Source organism: Rhipicephalus microplus, chromosome 1 (assembly GCF_043290135.1).
Source record: "Rhipicephalus microplus isolate Deutch F79 chromosome 1, USDA_Rmic, whole genome shotgun sequence".
NCBI classification, from domain to species: Eukaryota; Metazoa; Arthropoda; class Arachnida; order Ixodida; family Ixodidae; genus Rhipicephalus; species Rhipicephalus microplus.
Genome location: NC_134700.1, coordinates 206402847 through 206425265, shown reverse-complemented (window position 1 = coordinate 206425265; position 22419 = coordinate 206402847). Strand labels below are relative to the sequence as shown.

The following is a 22419-nucleotide window of genomic DNA, read 5'->3' as shown; positions in this document are numbered from 1 at the left end:
AAGAGAACACTGCAGGTAGCCCATAGGTGCCTCCTTTCTGTGATTTTAGAACTATATTGGACACATTTCTTGAAATGCCCTGTATATGAATTTCAGTTAACTTGGTCGCTTGATCAGCATTGCATGCTTAGTACAAACCACTGAATTTTTGTGTTCACCATAAAGCAAAAACTTAATTACCAGTGATACGTGGCCCGAGAAATCTGCTCCGAAACTAAATCTCGATAAACAGACCTCCCAAGTGTGTCATGCAATGTCCCTTCCTATATAAGTTTCGCTTGAAGAGTCAGCTCTATTTCTGAATGCCAGAGCATACCATTCGGCACAGTTCACCATTAACTGAGCATCAGTGCCAAATTTCAACTACATGTTTGCATCACAAATTTTTTAGAGCGCTAGTCCCCTCTTCGCCTGAATGATATTTAAGAAAAATGCATTAGTGAGATTTCTTCGCACATGTCAGCGTAGACATGTACAACAGTCCAACAAGAGAGTACACAGAAGAGAGACTTGGCAGTGACCCAAACATATTTAAAGAGGTTTTATTCCTTTTTCTTTTTGTACACAGCATCAAAGATAAACTGCAGCACCTTGGAAACAACTAAAACAGTCTGGTAAAAAAAAAGCATATTTGCACTGGAAAGGTGCTATGCTGCAACAAGTGGGCGGATGACATTTTGACGGCTTCAATTCGCTCTCAATGTGTGAATAATCTGCTGATCGGCTGTAGCTCCACTCTGTCAATACTTATGAGGTGTGCAATGAAAAAAATAAAGAACAAAAACTAACAAAAAAGAAAAAAACCAATGATGATCCCTCCAGCTGCCAGCCAATACCCCTTGGGTGTGAACAGGCATGTAAGTCTGCTTTTAAGTGAACGACACTGCAAAACAATGGGCAGGCAGGCATCCCGAGGTGGAGATATTCTCAGTGCCAAATCCTGCAACAAGACGGAAAAACAAGAGGTGAGGGGATAGCAATGGGGGGGGGGGGGGGGTTGTTAAGCAAAGAGGTGTACGTGTGGCTACAGGTGCGCAGAAAGCTCCAAACATACTATTAAAGTAACTGCACGTGATTACAAACTATATGCAGATTGAGTCAAAACCTATAGAATTTAGGAGCTAGAAAAAATCCAGCCAATAAAATAACAAACACAGGAAACGAAGAAGGAAACAGGAAAGCCCCTAGACAGATTGCAGTTTTCCTGTCTCCTTCTTCGTTGCCTGTGCTCGTTATTTTATTGTCTGGAATTTTTTCTGAAGCAATGCACCAACTAGCCCAACAACGAGCGTTATTAGTACTTGGGAACCAAGCTATAACAAGCTGTACTGTGCAATCTTAATCTGAAATAAATGCACACTAATGAAAGTGCTCCTGCATGAACTTCGGCTGCCTCAAGCACAAGCGAAAACCAGATTTGCACCTTAGAGAGCAACGTAATGCATTGCTAGAGGCGGTGCCAACGTCTTGCAACAACAACGCAATGCACAGCACCCTGTGCAGCAACAGCTGTGCAATTGACATCATTATCTTTGTATTACGGCTAAATCCCAATGTGTTTAAGCTAATGCTTTCCTTTCCATGTTTAAAGGGCAGACTGGTCTTTGACATTTTTTTTGTTTATTTCTTCAGTAATCTTGATCAAACTGCACAGGATTATGCAGTTTTATTCTGCTGAATTCAAATATTTCTATTAGTTTTCTAGTAACTCATCTTGTTCCTGAGATAACAAGTTCTCCCCCTATTGTTTAATGCCGCCATAGAAAAAAAGTGCGTAATTATATTTAAGATATGCCAACATAGACTAATGACTATAGATTGCAAGTATGCAAGTTTTTTTGTTTTTAGGCTTTTCTTTGTTATTTTACAGCAAAATGAACTGTCCATTTTCAGAGCAGTTGGAATTGTGTTACAATTTTGATGAGTAATTATTAAAAAGCTTGGGCTCTAAATTCTGCTCCCATAATGCATTCTACACACATACAGGCTTCCATAGCAAAAAAAAAATGTTGTACCAGCCCTAGCTGCAGAGATATTGAGGCCTCTAAATTGAACTGCCGTAAATTTACTTTTTTGAGAAAAATGGAAAAAGCTGAAAACACACAGCTTCTTCAAAAAAAGCAATAATCGTGGTGCACATGTTTTGCAATCCTCATAAATTCGTAGCGGAGCTTCTAACACAGGTGCTTACAAAGAAGCCTCAAAGTAGGTTCCCCATTTTTTTGCAGGTTCTGCATGTTAACAGCATTAAGAATCTGAACAGTTAGAATGACATTACAAAAAATGTTACCTCTTCCTGGTCTTTGAAAATTTGCAGAGATATAGAAAATTACTTGCAGAAACCAAGTATGTCCATTAAAAAAAATTTTTTTTTTCACTTTTTGGTTTCAAAGACCAGTCTGCCCCAGTAAGGAACATTTTTTATACTGCTGCTTCAATTAGTGAAAACAAACATTTATGTGACATAACTTAAGTAAGCAATATCTATAGCCAGTTAATTAGGAACTTTTAATAAACATACTAGAACTGGCTTTCTTCACCTGTTGACCTTCTCAATATACACTCAAACTTCGATAAAACAGACCCAGGTATAACTAAACATAGGTTACAACTAGAGGCCAGATTTATAGGCGCTAAAAATCAGGTTTTTTGCACCAAGAGTAGGCGGGCAAAACACTGTACAAGTGTTCAGGTGTGCAATCTTACTGTCTGTTTAATGAGCAGGCACAAAGCCTACCAAGCGAAATTAATTTATAACTAACAGCAATATTCACATGCAGGGTAGCCCACATAGCACAAAGTCTACCAAGCGAAATTAATTTATAACTAACAGCAATATTCACATGCAGGGTAGCCCACATAGAACTGCGTAAAGGACACACACAAGTCAACTGCATGTAGTTTTTCTAAACTTTGCGACGAGAACCGAAGTTGAAGGTGGTGCAGCCCACTGTCCGAAGATAGTGATTTCTTGTTTCCCACATAACAGAACAACAAAATCACTAGTCTTCCAGACAGGAGGTGCCGCAGAAGACGGACCTTGACCTTCGATGAGGCGATGGCAGGAAAAAAAAAAAGGGTGGCTCCTTCGAAACACAGAACAGAAAGTAGAAAGCACAACAACAGCTAATGCACACATATTCACAAACCTGACAGTAATAACCAAGATTATTTAAAAAAGAAAGTGGCATTCAAAATGTGCTGCTTACCTAATACACCAACAACACCAGCCCAATTTTTTTTTTCCATTTCGTGCCACAGGTTCTTTATCTTCCTGCATAGACAAGATATGAGGAATAACATACACATGTATATTATATATATCAGTGGACACATACTTCAGTAGTTATAGCTATGAGTGTCACTTTAAAAATATGAAGAAGTACAGTAATGAACATGACTGTGGGCTAAAAAATTGTGGCTAAAAACAGTGCAAGAAAACATACACAGATGAACAGTCAGCGTGACACCTGAATCACTAGGCAGCATGGGCCCCCGATTCGAACAGGAACTGAAATTTAATGGGTCCAAAATACAAAATATTGGCATACCTTCCAACCTGGAAAAAGAAATTTGTAAAACCCAAGAGCGGGGAAAAGGGGAAGGGGTTATCGACTTCACACGCAGGCGTAGCATCGCAAGATAGTGCAGGGCATAGGCGTGCGCACGAGGGGGGCATCGGAATTGACATTCTAGGAAGGGGGACGTTGGTATTGCCATCCGTCTCCACTGAAGGGGAACCCTGCACACACCTATGGTGCAAAGAACTGCAGAGATTTTTAGTTTCTGACGAGTGCGTTCTACCGGAAGGTGGTTAGCTCAGCGGCTGCAAAATCACGGCGAAATCAAGAGCTCGCTCTTTCACCCTTCGCTCAATCAACTTCGTAAGTGGAGTGCCAGATGCGCTCTACGTTCCACTGCTCACGTGATCCTACTGCCCAGGCGCTATGCAGTTACTTGTACACAAAGCGGATCGTAAATGGAAAGGTGCCTAATGGACAACGACTTCACCAAACTATCGTCCCAACGGTGCACTTCTAGCTGTCGTCTCCTTGTTCTAAGCCCACTTTTTAGCTCTTCCAAAAGCTCGGTCTGAGGACGGTTTCAGACGACAGGCTCTGAGCACCTCGATAGCGTGCAAAAGCTACTAGCGCAAGGCAGAAAAGCGGTGTGTCGAGAAACATGCACGAGCGCAAAAGCAGACGCACACAATCAGACAACCACACAAAAAAAAAAAAGAAGAAGAAGAAGAAGAAGAAGAAGAAGAAGAAGAAGAAGACCACTATCAGTCACGCCAGCCATGTCAGCCAATGGGAGGCTCAGTACGGCGCACTCAAAATGCACACAGAGCAAGGGCCAATTAGCTACTCGGGAACGACCTCCAGAAAACCAGCGACAGGAGCCATTCTGTTTGAACGATGCTATTTTGAGATTATGCACAAAGGACACAGCTTTAAATCTAGCTCAAAATGGTGGCGCTCGACCCCACTGCAACGCTCATGGCATGCGCACGAAGTTCGAACAAATTTCGTTATATTTGGGGCATTATACTGCTGCCAGGGTGCTTTGAGGACTTATTTGATTGTATTTACCATGCCCCGAAAATAAGTTTTGCAAAAAAACTTTTTGGCCATTTTTGGCTGTTCTGACCCGCGTGCCCCCTTAACTAGGCAGGTACAGTGGATTTGCACCAGAAATGGGGTGCAGAAGCAGGCAAAATGTAATATGACCCAACGAAAGTATGAAATTGAGGAATTCGTTAAAATTATTGGCTTTTTAAATATCTGTTGGCTGTAACCAGGAGGATGTCCCAACACTACCAGGTCATAAAAATGCACAACAAACACTCACCATTGTAATTGCCCCTGCCATAGTTGCCAGTCCTTGGCATGCCTCCGCCTCCTCTGTATGAACGCTCCAGGTCCCTGCACGATTAAAATTGAAATGAAATTGGATTCAATTACAGCACTGCTTGAAACCAGCACAACAGCACAAGTCTGAAACTTAAGCTTTAGTATACATGGTATAATTTTGTGGTATATGCACAGCAGCTCAAGTTGTTGGAAATCAGTAGAGACAAGTTCCATTGCACGTCATGTTTCTTCATAAAAAATTGCAGTTAACCAGTTGTGATGTGCGCACGCCATCTGCAATCCGTCGTTAGACACAGCGCTGTTTTCCGGCTTGTCTAGATTGAGATACACGTACATGTTGCAAACTGAACTCGCGCACTCGCTCATCAATTTCGAGGCTGCAAGAGTAACTAGGTGTTAGTTTCCTTTTCACATAAGACTGCCACATTCTTGGGTGGAGACCGCGACGCGATACGGTCACCGTTGCGAACACGCTGCTAAAAACACTTTGCTTGTTGCCAGTAACGTACATTACGTGGGCGGCGAGCACGTTCACTGTGAATAGATTGATTTTCTGTTTGTCGACGCGCGGTGATGGTCACTCTGACGACCCGTCACGCAGTTCACACACAAACAGGGTCGTTTCGTAAAACGGGGGAGGGGGGACCGTAGCATTGGCGCATTTAGCGATAGGATGGCAAGGTTCCATTTAGCGTTGCGTAAGTCAGTTGCCACATTTAGGGGTCAGTGTTTTCAGACAGCAGCCAGATTTTGCATAGAAATTTAGAAATTTGCCCCTGTATTTGTGCCTTTGCTATGAGGGCTCCGTGTTGTCCCCCGTTGTTCGCAAGGGCGTGGGCAACGTAGGAATTATCAAGACCTTGCAGAAGTCGGAGCACATTCGATTATCGCTCTGAATAAGGAATCGACGCGCAATGTCACGTATGAATACTCAAGTGGAACTGAACATCGAGCTTAGAGACAATAAACATTCATTGATTAGAATTTTGGTGGCTTATTATGGATGGGGCCTTGCAGGCGACGGCGGCTCACCAGGAGAGTCTTATTTACAGGTACACGCAAGTCGCGCTTAGGTCGCTTCAGCAGCGCTCATAAAGCAGCCTTTCGGCCGTATTTAGCTGTAGTATATTCGACGTACCCCAATTATTCAGACTTGTCATGTTTAATCTTCATTAGTACAAGAGCCCGAACGATTTGTCTAGTGCTAATACAGCTAGGAAAACGCGTTCCTGTAGTCGCACGTGGTCGACGCGGCACGATCAGAAAAGATTATTCGACTGTATCCAGTTTCCCCAGAAAACGCATCGTTGTGCGCAATCGACTAGGTACAGTCGAATCCCGCACCAACGAAACTCACGGGGCGAGGAAAATATTTCGATAAAGTGAGAATTTCGTTGTAGTGAAATCGAAAAAAAAAAATATATATATATACCAGATCTGGGCTAGCTAAACAAAGAAACGTTCTTAAAATTAAAGTGTCCGCTGCTTCCTGTTAGTTCCCAGCAGCGTCATAACGCGATTCATAGTCATGCATAGTCAGGCCATGGTGAAAACAGCTGAAATAACGCCTACAACCACGCTCGTAAACGTACCAAACAGTTGCATTGACACGTTAACACCAGCAGCCGTCCGCCGTCAAAATGTATCTGACAACGCCGAGATGGAGGCACGGTATCGTGGAGCGGCGACTTTTGCCTTATTCTATGCTATTCTTATCATCCAAATCTCGTGGCTGGCCGATTTGGTTGATAATGCGGACGAACAGCCGCTCTGATTAGGTACCACACTGGCCAAGCGCGAATAAAATAAGCATTGGAATCGAAAAAGGCATCGCTCCCCGGTTGCACGCTGCAGCTGTGTGAAGGAAACCATGAACTGAACGAATGAGCTTCAGCTTTGGATCGTCTGCGACTCGAAAACAAGTTAATGGCAAAAGCAGGGCCATCCTTCATGAGCAGGGCAGTGTCATTGTCATCGCTATCGAGCATTGGCGGCGCCCATACTTGCTAAACAGCGGCGTCTCTGGTGGTGGCGACGAGTGTTTTAGACTTCGTCGACGTATTTTCAGGTTCTCAAAGATTGGGTTTCCTGTATAGAAATAAATATCTGAGCCTGGAATTGCACTGTGAAATTTCGTTGAAGCGGGACGGCAGAAGAAAAAGTGTTCCTTGGGGCGACAATATGTATGCCTTGACTTCTATGGGCTGCTGATAGGGAATCGTGAATTTTTCGTTGTAGCGAAAGTTTTGTTGAAGCGGCATTCGTTGTAGCGGGGTTCGACTGTATACACAGCTACGGAGATATTCAGTGCAGAGAAACGCGGCGCACAAATTCAGTTCCCCATTCAGTGTGTATTCATACGCGTTGTTCCCCCCCAACTCTGAAACACGATCGGGACCGACCACTTAATTGCATAGATGCGCACACAGCAAGAGGACGCGGCCAGACTTCTGCAACGCGCCGTTCATTCCGTTAATTAAAATGGCCAACATCGCACACGCACGGGCAGAATGCACCGCGGACGACACGGGGAAGGCACAACTACAACAGCAAATTTCTTTTCCAAATTTAGGGGCAGTCTGGCAACGACTTGGGCAATGCCAAGCGGAACCTTGCCAATAAGACAGCGCTTTCGTTCTGTCGCCCCATATATTGGTATCTCTTGTCGCTTCACTTCTGCTTTTCACATGCTGTCCTCGGTTGTGTAGGCTGAAAAACACCGCCACTTTCAGCGTTGTTGGCAACCGACGGGCTCGTAGGTCCAGCGTCAGTTAGGCCTACCCCCGTGACTCTGCGACCGCTCCGTTGACCACCGCGAGTTCATCATTCTCGTTGTCCTGAGCCATAGCGGGGTTCTTTCTGAAGTTCACAGCGATCGATCACTTCACCTGCTTCACTTTGTGTGGGGCATAGATTTTTTTACTGCAGCACACAGAGGACAGCATTACGACAAAATGGCACATGCCCGTGCGCGTCTCGATGGTGAACCTGACGTTGAAAACACCCCTTGGCCAATCGGATGCATAGGTTTTATCACAAGCCCCAAGCAGCCTATAGAATCTCGAGCTAGTACTTCACGTGTTTTTTCTGATAAACCAATCAGAAGGCGAGCCAGTGGTGGCGGGAAATTGAAGATGAAGAACAATTCTTCCAAACGAGACCAAGATGGCCACGAAAGCTCATGTGTAACGGCAACGGTGCACTGAGAAAAGAGCACTATTTCAGCATCCATTTGTGCTCACATCCATCTCATTCGGGTGCTATGAACTGGTATTGCACCAAAAATAATGATACAAGAAGTTAGAAACTTCTCAGATAAGTGCAAACATAGGTACACATTCCGAAAATGTCAGATAAAAAAGTTGATTTTTTATGCAATTTTTGGCCTTTGAATATCCGTGCATAAGAGACAAATGGGTATAAGAGACATCAGTGTGCCTACAGTAAAATACAGGTTGATAAAAAAATGCCTACGAGGTACCTTGTTTATAACAGATATCTCACATAAAAGACGAATTGCTGCCCAGAGTAGTCATCTTATACAGTCGACTCTCGTTAATACGAAGTTCATGGGAACCACGAAAAACTTCGAAGCGAAATTCCAATTAACCACAATGAACGAAAAATACATTTATTTCAAAACAGTTTATGAGAAAAAATCTGTGATTGCCGTTTGCTTCTGTTTGCTGAATCTTGCAGCAGAAAGCAAGTACTGCAGGCTGTATATGTGCCCGAGTGCTTCCTCGGCGTTGCTCTCGGCAGTGAAAAACCGCTGCGCGAGGGCAAGGCCTGCGGCTACATCAGCAGCCCGCGGTAGTGGCTCACTTGCGGCGTTGTCAACCTCAGTTTCGTGACTAGGCTCGCTGGGCCGAACCATCTCCACAATCTCGGCGTCCGACAGTGCACCGCACGTTTCTACCGAACTGTCAGTGGCAATGTACTCCTCGAAAGGGACGTCGCCGAGAGCTGGCAGGAGACCAACGTCAAGCTCACTTGTGTCTTCTTCCCCCACTGTACAAGACGCGTCATCATCTGCACCACTTGGAATGAAGCCGCACGCCCTAAAGCAGTTCGCAATGGTTTCGTCCTTTACGCGACCCCACGTTCGCGCCAGCATATGGATAGCACTGAGAAGGCTCACCTCATACTGACTTGCATTGTCCATACATAACAGCATCCGTTCAAGAAGATGCTTCCTGTACAGTACTTTCACGTTTTTGATGATCCCCTGGTCCAGTGGTTGTAACACCGATGTAGTGTTCGCTGGCAGGTAGGCGACACGTATTGCACTCAAGGGCGGCACATTCATGTGTGCACTGCATTGGTCCACAAGGAGCAATACATTGCGTTTAGATAACGCGAACTTGCGATCCAATTTTGTCAGCCAATCCTTGAATAGGTCTGCGGTCATCCACGCTTTCCTGTTACACGCGTAGTCGAAAGGCAGCGTTTTCACGCCCTTGAAACATGTAGGCTTAGAAGCTTTGCCTATCACGAGCAGGCGACATCGCTCAGTGCCCGTCATGTTCGCCGCTATCAGCACCGACACTCTTTCTTTGCTATGCTTCCCTCCAGCACAGTCATCGTCCTTAAGGGGAGACGTGGGTCCTCAAATGAAGTTTGTTAATTTTGGAGGGAATTAAATGATATTTAACAGTGTTGTTCAGTTTTTTCTGCTGATTTCAAATATGTAACTATATTTTGTATAGCTGCATTAGAACAAAAGATACAAAGATTTTAATACAGAAATTAGGTCGATTTCTTACGAGGCTTTTCAAAAACTTCGCTTGGTGAAAATCAAAAACTAAGTATATGACGAGAATGCCAGAGAGTTCCTCTAACCGGTGATGCTAATTTTATTGTTCTCAGCCCAATTATAATGCAAGAAAAACATATGTATAGTTGATTGCTAAATTTGCGCTAATTTTCATTTATAATCGGTGGCAACTAGAATTTAACACACAACTTTAGAAATAAATGAATAGCATCACCGGCTAGATCCATTCAGCATGAACATTTCGATATCAAACTTTTTGCTTGTACTCAGGAAAAACATGCGAAAATGTTCCGTAAGGACGTGTGCGATGGTCAAAAAAACAAAGCTGAGAAAAATGGATCTGAAATTTCGGTTCACCAGAACTTTTATTAGCTTAGAAATCTGGCAATATAAATTGCATCACCATGTAGCCCTGTTCTTTAGCATCAAGTTCATGGTAAATATGTGGTCACTGTGCAGAAATAACACTGAGATATTTTATGTAACATCAGGCACAGTCATTGAAAGTGATGCAAGAAAGCCAGCACCACCCACTTCACTTGTGGTTCCTAGTTGAACAGAAGGCACACAAAAGATCTCCCTGTGCAAATAAAGCAGTTCAATGTTCATGGTGACAACAAAATATGCCTTTTGCACAGTTATGGCAGCAAGGAAACAAATCTAGATCAAATCCCAGTGGTGGCATCCACATTTAGATGGGGAGAAAAGCAAAAAAGTTGTGTTGTACTTGTGCTACAGTGCATCCCAGCTGGTCAAAAAGAGTAGAATCATCATGGTTTTGGCACACAAAATTCCAGAATTCAAAATAACAAAAAAAAATTCTTTGCACACAGCACCAGTGGCGTAGCCGGGGGGGGGGGGGGGGGCACACCGGGCCCGTCCCCCCCCCCCCCGGAATTTTTTTTTTGCCATGGCATACACAGCACAAAATGACACTCGACCACATCTGCCTGCCCCCCCTTCCCCGCCCTCCCCCCCGCCCGAAAAAAATTTCTGCCTACGCCCCTGCACAGCACTGGTCACACCTAGACCTATAGTAGCCCAGGGCTGTAGGCAGAGTCTGCTGCTGGCTTGTGCCTTTTTGCAAGCCTGCTTGTGGCAGCATTCCTGCTTGTGTGGTCCTTGTTGGACATGCGAATTCGTCGACGATCCTTTTCGAGGCTTCGGCGCACTGCATGGCTACCAGCACTGTAGCCCAGTTTCTCTGCTATGACAGTGTTACTTTTCGTCACACCTTGATTGAATCGGCTGATGGCTTCGGCCACTGCCCTCTGGACACTGTGAAGCGAGGCATGCTTAGTCTTTGGTGCTTGCTCCCAAATAACAGAATGCAGGCACTCGCTAGCATTCTGAGTCATGCCATCGTTGCACCGCTCCAAGAGGGTTTCTTCACTCAGCCGCTTGAAGATTGGCTCCAAAGCTTCACACACGAAGCTGGGCAAGCTGTTTTTGTGTGGTGGGAGTTCCTCGTTCTTTGCCACAGCACGATTATAAAAGCACCAAGATTCTAGCCCTTCGGGGCAAAGATCGTGCTTCGGGGCGCCGTCAGTCGACGACATGTGGAGCAGGGTTGCCTCAACTGCCCTCTTCATTCCTGGCACGTCATTCTTATGACTCCTCAAAGCCCAGCCGTAGTAATTCATAATTTTCTTGATTCTCTCCTGGGTGAGCCGTCCCTTTCCTCCAAGTGGCTCACCTTGGGCCTTCTTCTTGTCAACCAGCGCACGCAAGGCTGCTCCCATACGCTTGTGTACGTGATTCACACAATCTTTCTTTTCTACCTTGATGAAGCCGTACACAGCCTGCTCGGTCAAGGCATGGAAAGTCCTGCTGTCACCGTCAGAAAGCATCGTGGTGTAACGCAGCTTGTACTTTACTAGAGATCTCTGGAACATAATGAGTGCAGCTTGCACCTCCATTTGCCCGGCTTTACAATCAATGTTTTTCTGGCAGTCTGGCACATGTGTTGTGTGCCAAGCTGTGTAGCCTTGCTCACTGGGTTTTGGACCTAGTGAGCAGCCCAAGCAAAAGTTGGACAAGACAATGTGGTCCACAACAAGCCCGGTGTACATTTCAATGATGCACCCGACCGCAATGTGTGAACTGTGGCCACGCGTCAGCCAAGTTCCATCGAAGATCACGTCGATGTTGCCTGGTGGGTTGCCAAAGTCCCTGTAGAGTTCCTTGATTTGAACCACACTTGCGGCCTCACAGTCTGTTGCAGCACTGGTGCATGCCTGAACCATCATGTTCATGTGGCCCTGGAAAGTTTTGTGGTGTAAGCCGCGATGAGAAATGTTCATTACAGCAAAGAAATCGGAGAGGGCTGTTGCTCCCTTGCCGATGCTCTGAATGGCCTTCATCGCTCTGACGTTCACTTCGAACGGCGTTATCCTGGCGTCACCGGCGACTCTCGGGGAAGAAAATCGCTCTAAGCGCATCTCACAAGTGGAGCACTCCACCACAAGCTTGACACAAAGCCCATAATCTTTGGTGGGGTCCTTCGAAAGTGCCACAGTTTTCTTGCCGCACCCGGGACACAGCATAAGTCCAAGAATCTCTTGCACCACGGTCAAAGCCATTACTGCAAATTCAGTTCCGCTGTCGTTGACGTCCTCTTTCATTTCGACACCCAGAAGCTCGAACTTTCGCTCTGTTGCAGACTTCGATGCCAGGCGCGTTTTTATGTTACCGGCGGTCGCTGTGCGCTCCCTGCTTTCTTCAGGTGTGAAGAAAGTGGTGTTTATACGATCTGCGGCAACACGCGAAGTTGAGGCAGACGAAGCGTCGACGCCTGATGTGTTGGGTTGCAGCTCGGAACTCGATCCGGCAGAGCCTCCAGGCAGAGCAGCAACCGGCAACTCGGGCAGCATGACAGGCCTCGCCGCCTTCCGTCGCGCATTCCAGGGCCGCTTTCGAGTCTTGCCGAACGCCTCACGCGTCGTAACCTTCAGACGACGATCTCCTTTAGCCATTCGGGCAGGGAAGGTGACACCTCACCACACGCTGTCGAGCGAGCGGCCGAACAAGCGTAAACAGCGGCGCGATAAAACCACAGAGATATACAAACACAGCGAAACGCGAGAGAGGCAACCGGCGACGGCTCCGAGGCAGAGCGCGCGAAAAACAACCCGCTCGCTGCTAGACCAATAGGAGCGAAGCGCGCGGGGGGTGTGCGCGCTTTGGCCAATCAGCGGCGCGAACGCGTCCTCCAGGAATGACGCGATAGCGTCAGTTCCAGCCCACCGACGCCATTTTGAAAGGGCGCAAAATGCGCACAAAGAAAACAGCTTTCAAACAAATCTAAGATGGCGGCTCCCGGCCACCGCGTTCGCACGTGGCGACGGCGCGAATTTCGAACATTTTGGGCCGATTTTTTCCAATTTCACGTCCACCTTGGGTCACATAAGCGCACTTTTTTATTATTTCCCAATAAAATTGAACTTTTAGACTTCGCGGAGGGATTCTTGAATGTTTAAACATCGCGAAAATGCACTTTTCCAAAAATCGACTTTTTTGCTATTTTTTGCCGTTTTAAGACCCGCGTCTCCCCTTAAGGGGAGATGCGGGTCGAAAAACGAGAATTTTCTAAAAAATTATCGATTTTTTGTTTTCACCTGTTTTGTTAAGATTAGTACCTCTACTATTCTGAAAAAAAAAAAAATCTATGTCGAGAATCAACTGGAAATGCTTTAAAATTGCGTCTGAAGAGCACAAGGTGGCTGTCAAAAGGCCGAAAGTGTGTCATCTTCGAGCACCTTGCCGCTGATAATGCGCCGCTGCTCGCCATTGTCGACCGCATGAGGCGAAGAACCGAGCCTCACTCTTCAAATAGCGACGGTTTCCCGCGCTGCTGCAACGCAAGAAATAATAAAGACAGGCGCGCTTTTGCCGCCTTTTTCGAGCGCCGCGACTGGCTTTTAAATCACGTGGTACGGATCGGGAGCCGCCATTGGCCGCTGCGCGCCTGTGTGTGCTGTGAAGCCTACTTGCAGGATCCGTGTCTCGTCGAGCAGCACAGCTGAACAACGCTTTTCTCGAGTGCTTATTCGTTATGGATGAAGAAAGCCGTAGGAAGCGCGGTCACCGGCCTGTGAAGTTTCACGCGGCGCACAAATTTCGAGGACGCCGGCGCAAATCAAAGCCGAACACTCAAACCACGAAAAGATCGTCTGCTGCCGCTAAACGTAGTGGCAGTGACGCCGATGCGCCCGACAAGTTTGCCGCGGCATTCGAATATGTGAGTGCCTCCCAGAAAAAGATCGGACTCTTCGAAGACGAAGAAAAATCACAGGACGACGAGTCTTCGTTGATTGCTGATGTGACAGCACTGAACATGCTTGTGCGCGGTGCAATGTGTCCGACGTGTCGCCATTTGGGATTACGTGTCCGGGAACCGGCCGACAAGCGGAAAGGACTTGCGTCGTTCGTCGAACTCCACTGCCCAAACAGTGAGTGTCCCGAAACTATTCTTTTGGCGACATATACTTCGCGGCGAGTAGCTTCAGGCGGGGAGGCCAGCGTGAGCGTGGCGGTGACGGACTGACCGCGAGGAGAACATACGACAGCGGGAGCTCGCACCATAGGGCCAAACCTATGGTGCTGGCGCATTTTAATGGCAGTGGCCACTACAAGGAGGATTTTTCTTTCTTGTGTACAAATTTCGTCGCATTCAATGACATCTTTGATAAATAAACATGCAATTTTGACTTTAAAACTTCTTTTTCTCAAAACACAAATTTTGCCATTTTTGTCAATGTGCCCCTCCTTTTTCGGGTACTTCTGGTGCTCAGATCTGCATGAAATTTTTCCCAAATTTTTTCCAAAGTACGAGAAATGCAATTATCTTGTTTAAGTTTCAATATTCTTTTTATATAATAAAAAAAAACGTTATGTAAACTTTTACTAGGGTAGGAGAAATATGAACTTCCCACGTTAAAATTTTTCACGTCTAGTACATATTTTGTATGGACTTCCAAATTAGTTGTTTGCATTCCACACTTCATTTGACACATTATGAACTATCAATTGTAAAAAATTAATGAAGTTTAGGTATGAAAAGAGGGGGGGCAAAGGGCTTAAGTTTTTCACTTTGTCATGTTGCAAAACTAAAAGTATGCAACTTGCAAGACAACTCATTATATATTCGAAATCAGCATAAAAAGTTCTATAAGCACCTCAAGTTTCATTGCTCTCGAATGAATATTAAAAAAAAAGTGTCTTCGACCCGCATCTCCCCTTAAAGGTCAGCGTCTTCTCTGTCAACATTCTGTAAAAAAGTGCTGTCTCGTCGGCATTGAAGATATCTTCCGGCAGATATACTCCCAATTATTTGTGAAGCTGATTTTACCTCCACGTATCACATGTTTCAGCGTTAACGGGAGCATTTTCCCGTTAACGCTTTTAAACACCATATCGCGGTGCTGTTCGAACCGTGTGAGCCATCGGACGAAGCAAAGTTCTCGATGACTAGCATAATCGTGAGCGATGACGCTTTCGCTGCAACGATATCGCCGCGCTTGCTCTAACTCCGGGTGGGCGCCGGTGCGCATTCTCTTGCGAGACATCTTGAACTCGTCATTTTCGAATGCGTCCAGTACCGAGCGCTTGTTCTTCAGGATGTTAGACAGGGTATTATGCTTGATGCCGTATTCCTGCGCAATATCTTGCCTAGCGGTGCCTTCTTGTTCAACTTCTTTCAAAACTTTGACTTTCGTCGCCAAGTCAAGCGTCTGATAAGGCCCGCGAGTTGCCATTGCAAATGCACGTGGAGCTTCGTTGCACATGAAAACGCTGAGTGCACACGACCGTAACGAGATCAACAATGAGAACCGGAACCGCCGGAGCGGCCATTTCGTGATCTGGGGCGCTGCATGCAACAGCAATGCCATCAGCCGACGCTTTGAGCTGCGGCGCTGTGGTCAACTGCGATGCCCTTGGGTGACGGTCGGACACGCATTGTTGTTTAGCACTTCAAAAATAGGAAATTTAACAAACATTACAATTTCCTCCGGGAATTCGATTGAAAATGAATTTGAATTAACTGAAATTGCAGACCTCTAGCTTTCAATTACCGAGAATTTCTTCCTGTTGAACTGCATGCAAAACTGACTGGACCCCCACTCCACTTCCAATTCCAATTAAGCGACTTCGAATTATCGGGAGTCGACTGTAAAGGGGTTTAACTGTATGAATGAGCGCTAAGCTCTACTTATAATTTGTGAGCGATTCCGAGTGATCTCCACGTTTTATTGCCGACCTATGGTGATAATATATGCTGCCTTTGTTACTTTCTGGCTGGACATCAACATATGTCACTAACTTGCAAAAATAAAGCCGATCGCCCTTCTACAAACAAATCAAGCAAGCTAAACCGCGAGTACCAACAATTCCATATTGATTGAAGAAGCAAAACACCCAGTCAGGTTTTAGTCTAATGCATGCAGACCACTTCCAGAGTCACTTCCGCAGCAGTACACAGTTACCGTGCCAAAAATTGTATCCAGATTGGAAAGGGGGCACACAGTCACACAGGCTAACACGTGCCGGGGGGACATGAATGGCACTTGAAAAACTTTTTTAATTCTAGATCAATTTTGATGAAACTTGGCAACTGTATGTATATATGTGTGCTGATTTCAAATGTGCAATTATTTTTCTTGTGTTAAGTGTGCTTTTAAAGTACAAATTATTTCATGTGCCTTTTGGGGAGCAAGATTTTATTTTTTTAATTTATTTACAGTACCTAACAAAGCCCTAAAGTGGCATTGTGTAAGGGGGGCGGTACAGATAATATGTTAGAAAAATATATCCAAACTAAAAAAGTTACAAAGTAAATAAGCATATCAAAATAATCTCAAATCGAAGCTGACTGCAGTGCAATAAACATGAATGTTCTCAACCAACTAGAAGAAAAGTTATGGAATGTTGAACACTTGTTAGCGAAATTCTGGCTTGAAATTGACTCGCACACAAATGTTCAACGTACCATAACATGTGTTGAAACTGATTTAGAACATCCATTTTTGTTGCACTGGACACACTCCTGATTCCAGATTACAGCAGACTCTCAGCAAATGGGAATCTGTTAAACGAAACTACTACTTAAACGGAACAACTGCTTATAACTTGTCTTTCAAGTCTTGAATTCTGACTTGCATTCTGCAGCCTTATTCATCTCTCGGTAAACAACAAAACTCCTGTTAGATAGAACACATTTTCCTGGTCCCTTCAGGTTCCGTTTAAGGGGGGACATAGGTTTCAGGGCTCTCTCATTTATTTTTGAAACAAATGTGACAAAAGTTGGCATAGTTACTCAGTTTGTTCTCCAGATTCTAAAAATGTTATTTTTTCTGTAGCTTCATTAGTTCATTATTTAATTAGGATAACAATATCTATTGTTCCTGCTACAATGGAGAAATAACCACCAGTCCGAAATTTGCAAATAGCATAGGGATCAACAGTAGAAAGCACAAGCTGCACAACATAGAAAGCACTTTTTTGATTGGGTCATTATATTTGAATTTACTAAACTTAATAGCTCTGAATGTGGCCGTTGTGTGGTCACACAAAACATTAATTTAAAAAATTCCATGAAGAGAAATCAAAATCTGCTTCCTATGTTGCGTGCTCCAAACATATAGCTTCATGCTGCAAAAAAATTATTCTGCTATCTGTAATAGTTTGATATATTGCAGGAATTTTTATGCAGGGTGTATAAAATTACCATTTTGAGAAAATCAAAAAACAAGGAATTTTAACATTTTTAAGCAAAAAAATGTATGTACTTAGAATTAGAAACTGATCGAAAATTGAACGAGTACTTCTGGAATTACAGTGCAATAGTTGATTACATGTAACCAAAAACAAACATTTTTATATTAAAAAAAAATGAAGGTGCCCATTAAAAATCGGCTCTCAGCATTGTTTTTCGTGCACATTTTGCTACATTGTGCAAAGACAATTACAGCTCTAGCTGTTCTAGGTCCACTTTTACCAAATAAGCAAAAGAAAGTGGTCAAAATCTGTGCTTCGAGAAAAATGATATTAAAACTTTATTTCGTCATTTCGAGTGAAAAATATCATGGCCCAAATGCATTTAGTCAGTTAATATGCACTGGAAATGTAATAGGACTGATTGTTTGCAGGAGCGTGTCGTTTCTTCTAGTCCACTAGCAAGTTGTCACCGTGTGCTCGGCTGCCCCAAGGCCGCTTATCAGTTCGGTGACTGTAGTGATGGCGATGTGCGACGAATGTGCACGCGTCATCCGGATCTGTTGAATTGCACGGAGATATTTTCGGGCTTGTTCAGAATGAGTTACCCGTAAATGTCACAAACCAAACTTGTTCCCTCGCTTATCAATTTTGAGGCTGCACGAGTGCCGAGGTGTTAAGTTTCCTTTTCACGAAAGACTGCCGCATTTTCGAGTGGAGACCGTGACAACGTTGCGAACGCGTCGTTAAAAGCAGTCTATTTGTTGCCAGTAGCCTCCATTGCGTGAGCGGCAAGCACGTTCACCGCAAACAGATTGACTTTCTGTTGTTCGAAGACGTGCGGCGTACTACACTCTGACGACCTGTCGCGCACTTCAAGGTCCTTTTGACAGGGGGGGAAACCGCGGCAGCAGCGCGTGTAGCGATAAGACTGTGCTTCCGTTCCGTCACTACAAAGATTGATATCTCTTGTAGCTTCACCTCTGCTTTTTACTAGCCGTCCTCTAACTGATAAGGCTGCAAAACAAAGCCGCTCTCAGTAACGTTGTCGGCAACCAACAGGCTCGTACGCGAGTTAGGCCTACACCGGTGACTCGGCGAACGCCGTTGACCGCGGCGAGTTCATTATCCTTGTTGCCCTGAGCCATGGCGGGGCTTTTTCTGAAGTTCACACCAAATGAACGATCGCCACACGCGCTTCACAAATTACTGTAGCACGGAACTTCTTTACTGCCGCAGGCAGACAGTAGCATCATGACAAAATGGCGTATGTCCGTGCAAGTCACCATCGTGACGCAGACGCCAGAAACGCCACTTGGCCAATTGGATGCCTAGGTTTTGTCACGTGCCCCAAGCAGCGAATAGAATCGCGTGATAGTGCTTCTTGATGACGCATTTTTGCTGAAAAACCAATGAGCAAGGCGAGCCAACGGTGGTGGAAAACTGAAGATAAAGAACTACCCTTCCAAACAAGACCAAGATGAACCTGATAGCTCGTGTGTAACGGCAACAGTTCGGCGCTGAAAAAGCACGATTTTAGCGTCAATTTGCACTCACATTCATCTCACACGGATGTTATAAATTGATTTTGCACCAGAAATAATGACGCGAGAAGCTAGAAACTTCTCAGATAGGTGCAAAAATAGGTACAGATTCCAAAATTGTCAACTTCGAAAAGTTGATTTATTTTTGTGATTTTTGGCCTTCTAACACTCGTGTGCCACACCCCTCCCTAACGAGAGTCTACTGTATTGTGATAAGTCAAATTGCTTTGTAACTCTGTTTAAAAAAAAAAATCTTGCTCCCCAGAAGGCTCATGAAATATATTTTAGTTTAAAAACTACATTTTACACCAAAAATATAACTGCATATTTAAAATCAGCACACATATATACATAAGCTCACCAAGTTTCATCCAAATATAAAAAAAATAAGGAACTTTTCGTAAGAGCAGTGTCTCCTCTTAATAATGTGCACTAGTATGATCGCTGACGCCTGAAAACATTAAAAATAAAGGTCATATGTTGCCTCAAGTCATACTTATGAGAGCCGATATTTCAAAAATCCTGTGGTGCCCTTGAGCTTGAATTATGAAGAACCTCCTATGCAAATTAATGCCAACAAAAATATAGCAACACTGTTAAAAAGCAAAGACAGCACACTGCTTGGGCAAGAGAGAAGACAAAGTACAAGCGTGCAGCGGCATGCTGTGACACCACCACTCCCAGAAGCACACATGCACAGAGTTTCCAAGATGCATTAAGTTTATTTTGGCACACATTTAAACACTGTGGTATAGATGCACACAAACAGAAAACAGCATTACGCTATAAAGACTGTGCACGCACTGTTTATACTCGCGTAATGAACACACTTTTTTTCCCCCGAAAAATAGAAGCAAGGTTGGGGGGTGCGTTTACTATGCGGGGCAAATTCTACGAAAACTTTGTCTGGATGAGCAAAATATGCGGTAAAGCAAAAAGTTAGATAGCCTAAGGTTTCTAAATTAACATACGCATACGCCGTTCAGAAACAGCTCCTTCATAGCACTTGACTCACCTTCAGTAGTTCATGGCGCTCGCTCTCTTCTGCAAGCTGCCCATGCGCATTCTATAAATGTGTTTCGCAGCTTCTTAATCTTTCACGATTTTCTTTTTTTTAACCGAACAGTTGCATATGCTGTGATCTCAAGGGGCACCTGGAAACCTATGTCGCGTACGCTATGAAGCACTTGGCAAACTCGCACGATGACGTTTGCATTGCTACCACCCAAGCAAAGCACCAAAACAAACCGTCAATAAGAAGACTAATGTCAAAATACGGCCAACTGCCACGCTCTCCACGTGAGATGCGATTGCAAAAAAAAAGGGGGGGGGGGGGGGGGGCTATATCTAGTGTTCTTGACGTATGTGCGGATAACAAGCATGAAGAACAAATGGCTACCGAAGCGAGGATCAGGGTTGCTGCCATGGTAGGGAAATCGCCACGCTCTTTTTGGGTGACAATCGATTTTTTTCTGTTTTTCCAGAAACTCGTGACAAAACTACGTGCGACAGCAACAGATGGCCTTTGGGACAGCAGATTTTGTCGCCATCACTCGGAAATCGTGCGCATGTGGTTGGGCCTTGATTTCGTATTTGCAAGTGACCATTGGTTGGCGCAGGCAATTTGGCGATTTTGACATGCTGTGAGCTGCGATGCTGACATGCTGCGAGCTGTCTCTACACTCGCACCATTCATCCACCACGCTGTGGCACACGGCTAATTGAAAAAAGACGGGACGTGCTATGCACCGATAGAAAGCAATACAAAGAACTGCGCCTGGCAGCCGGCCAGGGAGGGGGCAGTTCGGCACCACAAGAAAAAAAGGAGAACATCAACGGGCAAGGAGGTGCCAAGTGTCGATTTGCGAACCACCGGAGTTGGGGTGCATTTATTACGAGAGTGCGTTCATTACGTGAGTAAATACGGTACAAGCAGCACTGCTATTAGGAAGGACCTTGTCAAAGAGAACAATTTCAAAATTTTCTGGTATGAGAGCAATAGTATGAATTTGATGACGCTGTGTGCATACCTTCATAAAAATGCCTAAAATATATAAGCTGACTTGTACAAGTTTGTGGCCTGTAAGGTACATGAGTATTATAAAAACGGGCCAAAAACAGTCCAAGATGCTCAATGGTGGCCGGCCATGCGATGGTGCTAGCGTGGTAAGCAGTGTGGAATCGCTTAGTAGAATCAGGAAGGGAGACGGGAGGAGGTGCAGGTCGAGGTTGTGCTTGTCCTCTGGGGGGTAAAGGGGTGTAACAGCATACCTGTGCATGCCACCAGAGCTAAGCGATGGCGGGGAGTGCCAGGGGCGCGTTGGCTCATCCGCGAAGGAGTGCGGGGGCAGCTGTGGGCTAGCCTCCCAAGGTCCACGCTTGGGGCCTCTGCCTCCTCGGGCAAAGGCATCCACGGGCTCATCACGCCAAAAGGACATACTGCCACCACTTCTGCCGCTGCTGCTGCCGGTTGCCACAAAAGTGTTGGAAGGAGCAAAAAAAAAAAAGAGGGCGGGGGGCATTGGAGAGAGAATGAAACAACAGTAACGCACATTCATCTCAACTATTGACACACTTGGAAATGGACACTTGAAGAGGGATACTATATCTACTGTTAAAAAAACCTCAAGCAAAATTTTCCATCATGCTATTGGCACACTTGGAAAGGGACACTTGAAAAGGGATACTACATCTACTGTCAAAAAAACCCTCAAGCAAAATTTTCCTTCATGTACAATATTTTCCCATTTAAATCTCCAAAGTGGGCAGGCAGTTTTACAATCAAAACGTAAGCATAGCACCACCAACCAAGGGGACACAAATGAGATATTACAGACACCACAGCATGGTGTCATTTTATGCCCGTTTTTTTTTTTTTTTTTTTCTGCAGACTTTGCATATGACACACAAATGGGCGTCAATGCTTTATGAAAAGACCACAGTCCTAAATTCCATGGAACTGAATCCCAGAGTGGCGTCGCCCTGCTTTTGAAAAGCACAACTCACTGATGAGTCGATACAAACAGAAAAGTTGTCTGCTGGCCAGATTTTGCCATTCGGTTATTAACACTGATACGGTTAAACCTGCTTATAACTAACTTCCATATACCGAATTCCTCGATATAACGAGGTTCTTCGATTCCCCGCCGTTACTCATAAAAGCACATGTATTTGAGACCCCTATGTAACAAATTAACAGCAGGAGAACCCCTTGATACATATGACGAAATTCCGCCACGGACAATCTAGAAATTTTGCCCTGGATTTAGTCATTTTTGGCAGGAGCATCTTTTACGGTTGGCCAGCCGCCAATGAAGCGCGAAGCGGAGGTGATGTGCTTGTGGCCCCGGCGACTCCCAGGTGAGGGCGAGTACTTGTTATTGCCCCCCCCCCCCCCCCCACCCAACTACTTCTGAATTTCAGTGCCACGCTTTTAGTTAGCGTCACATATGTTGGGCTGCACTGCGTATGGAAAATGCTGTAAGGAATAGTTTTCCACCACGTATCCACA

The 22419-nt window shown here is 45.0% G+C and overlaps 1 protein-coding gene across 3 annotated transcripts in view; it reads right to left on the bottom strand.

Annotated features, from left to right (window-relative positions):
• Window positions 1-526: 526 nt before the first annotated feature.
• Window positions 527-22419, bottom strand: part of LOC119159769 (heterogeneous nuclear ribonucleoprotein K) — a 75557-nt gene continuing 53664 nt past the window's right edge. Inside the window, exons 10-13 of one of the 3 annotated variants that reach the window (XM_037412618.2) lie at window positions 21180-21371; window positions 4852-4925; window positions 3210-3274; window positions 527-940 (exon numbers count right to left, since the gene is read on the bottom strand). In XM_037412618.2, coding sequence (XP_037268515.2) covers window positions 3267-3274; window positions 4852-4925; window positions 21180-21371 — 274 coding nt within the window. In that variant the 3' untranslated portion in view covers window positions 527-940; window positions 3210-3266. The remainder of the gene's footprint in view (window positions 941-3209; window positions 3275-4851; window positions 4926-21179; window positions 21372-22419) is intronic. The other 2 variants (XM_037412619.2, XM_037412620.2) reach the window with 2 other exon arrangements.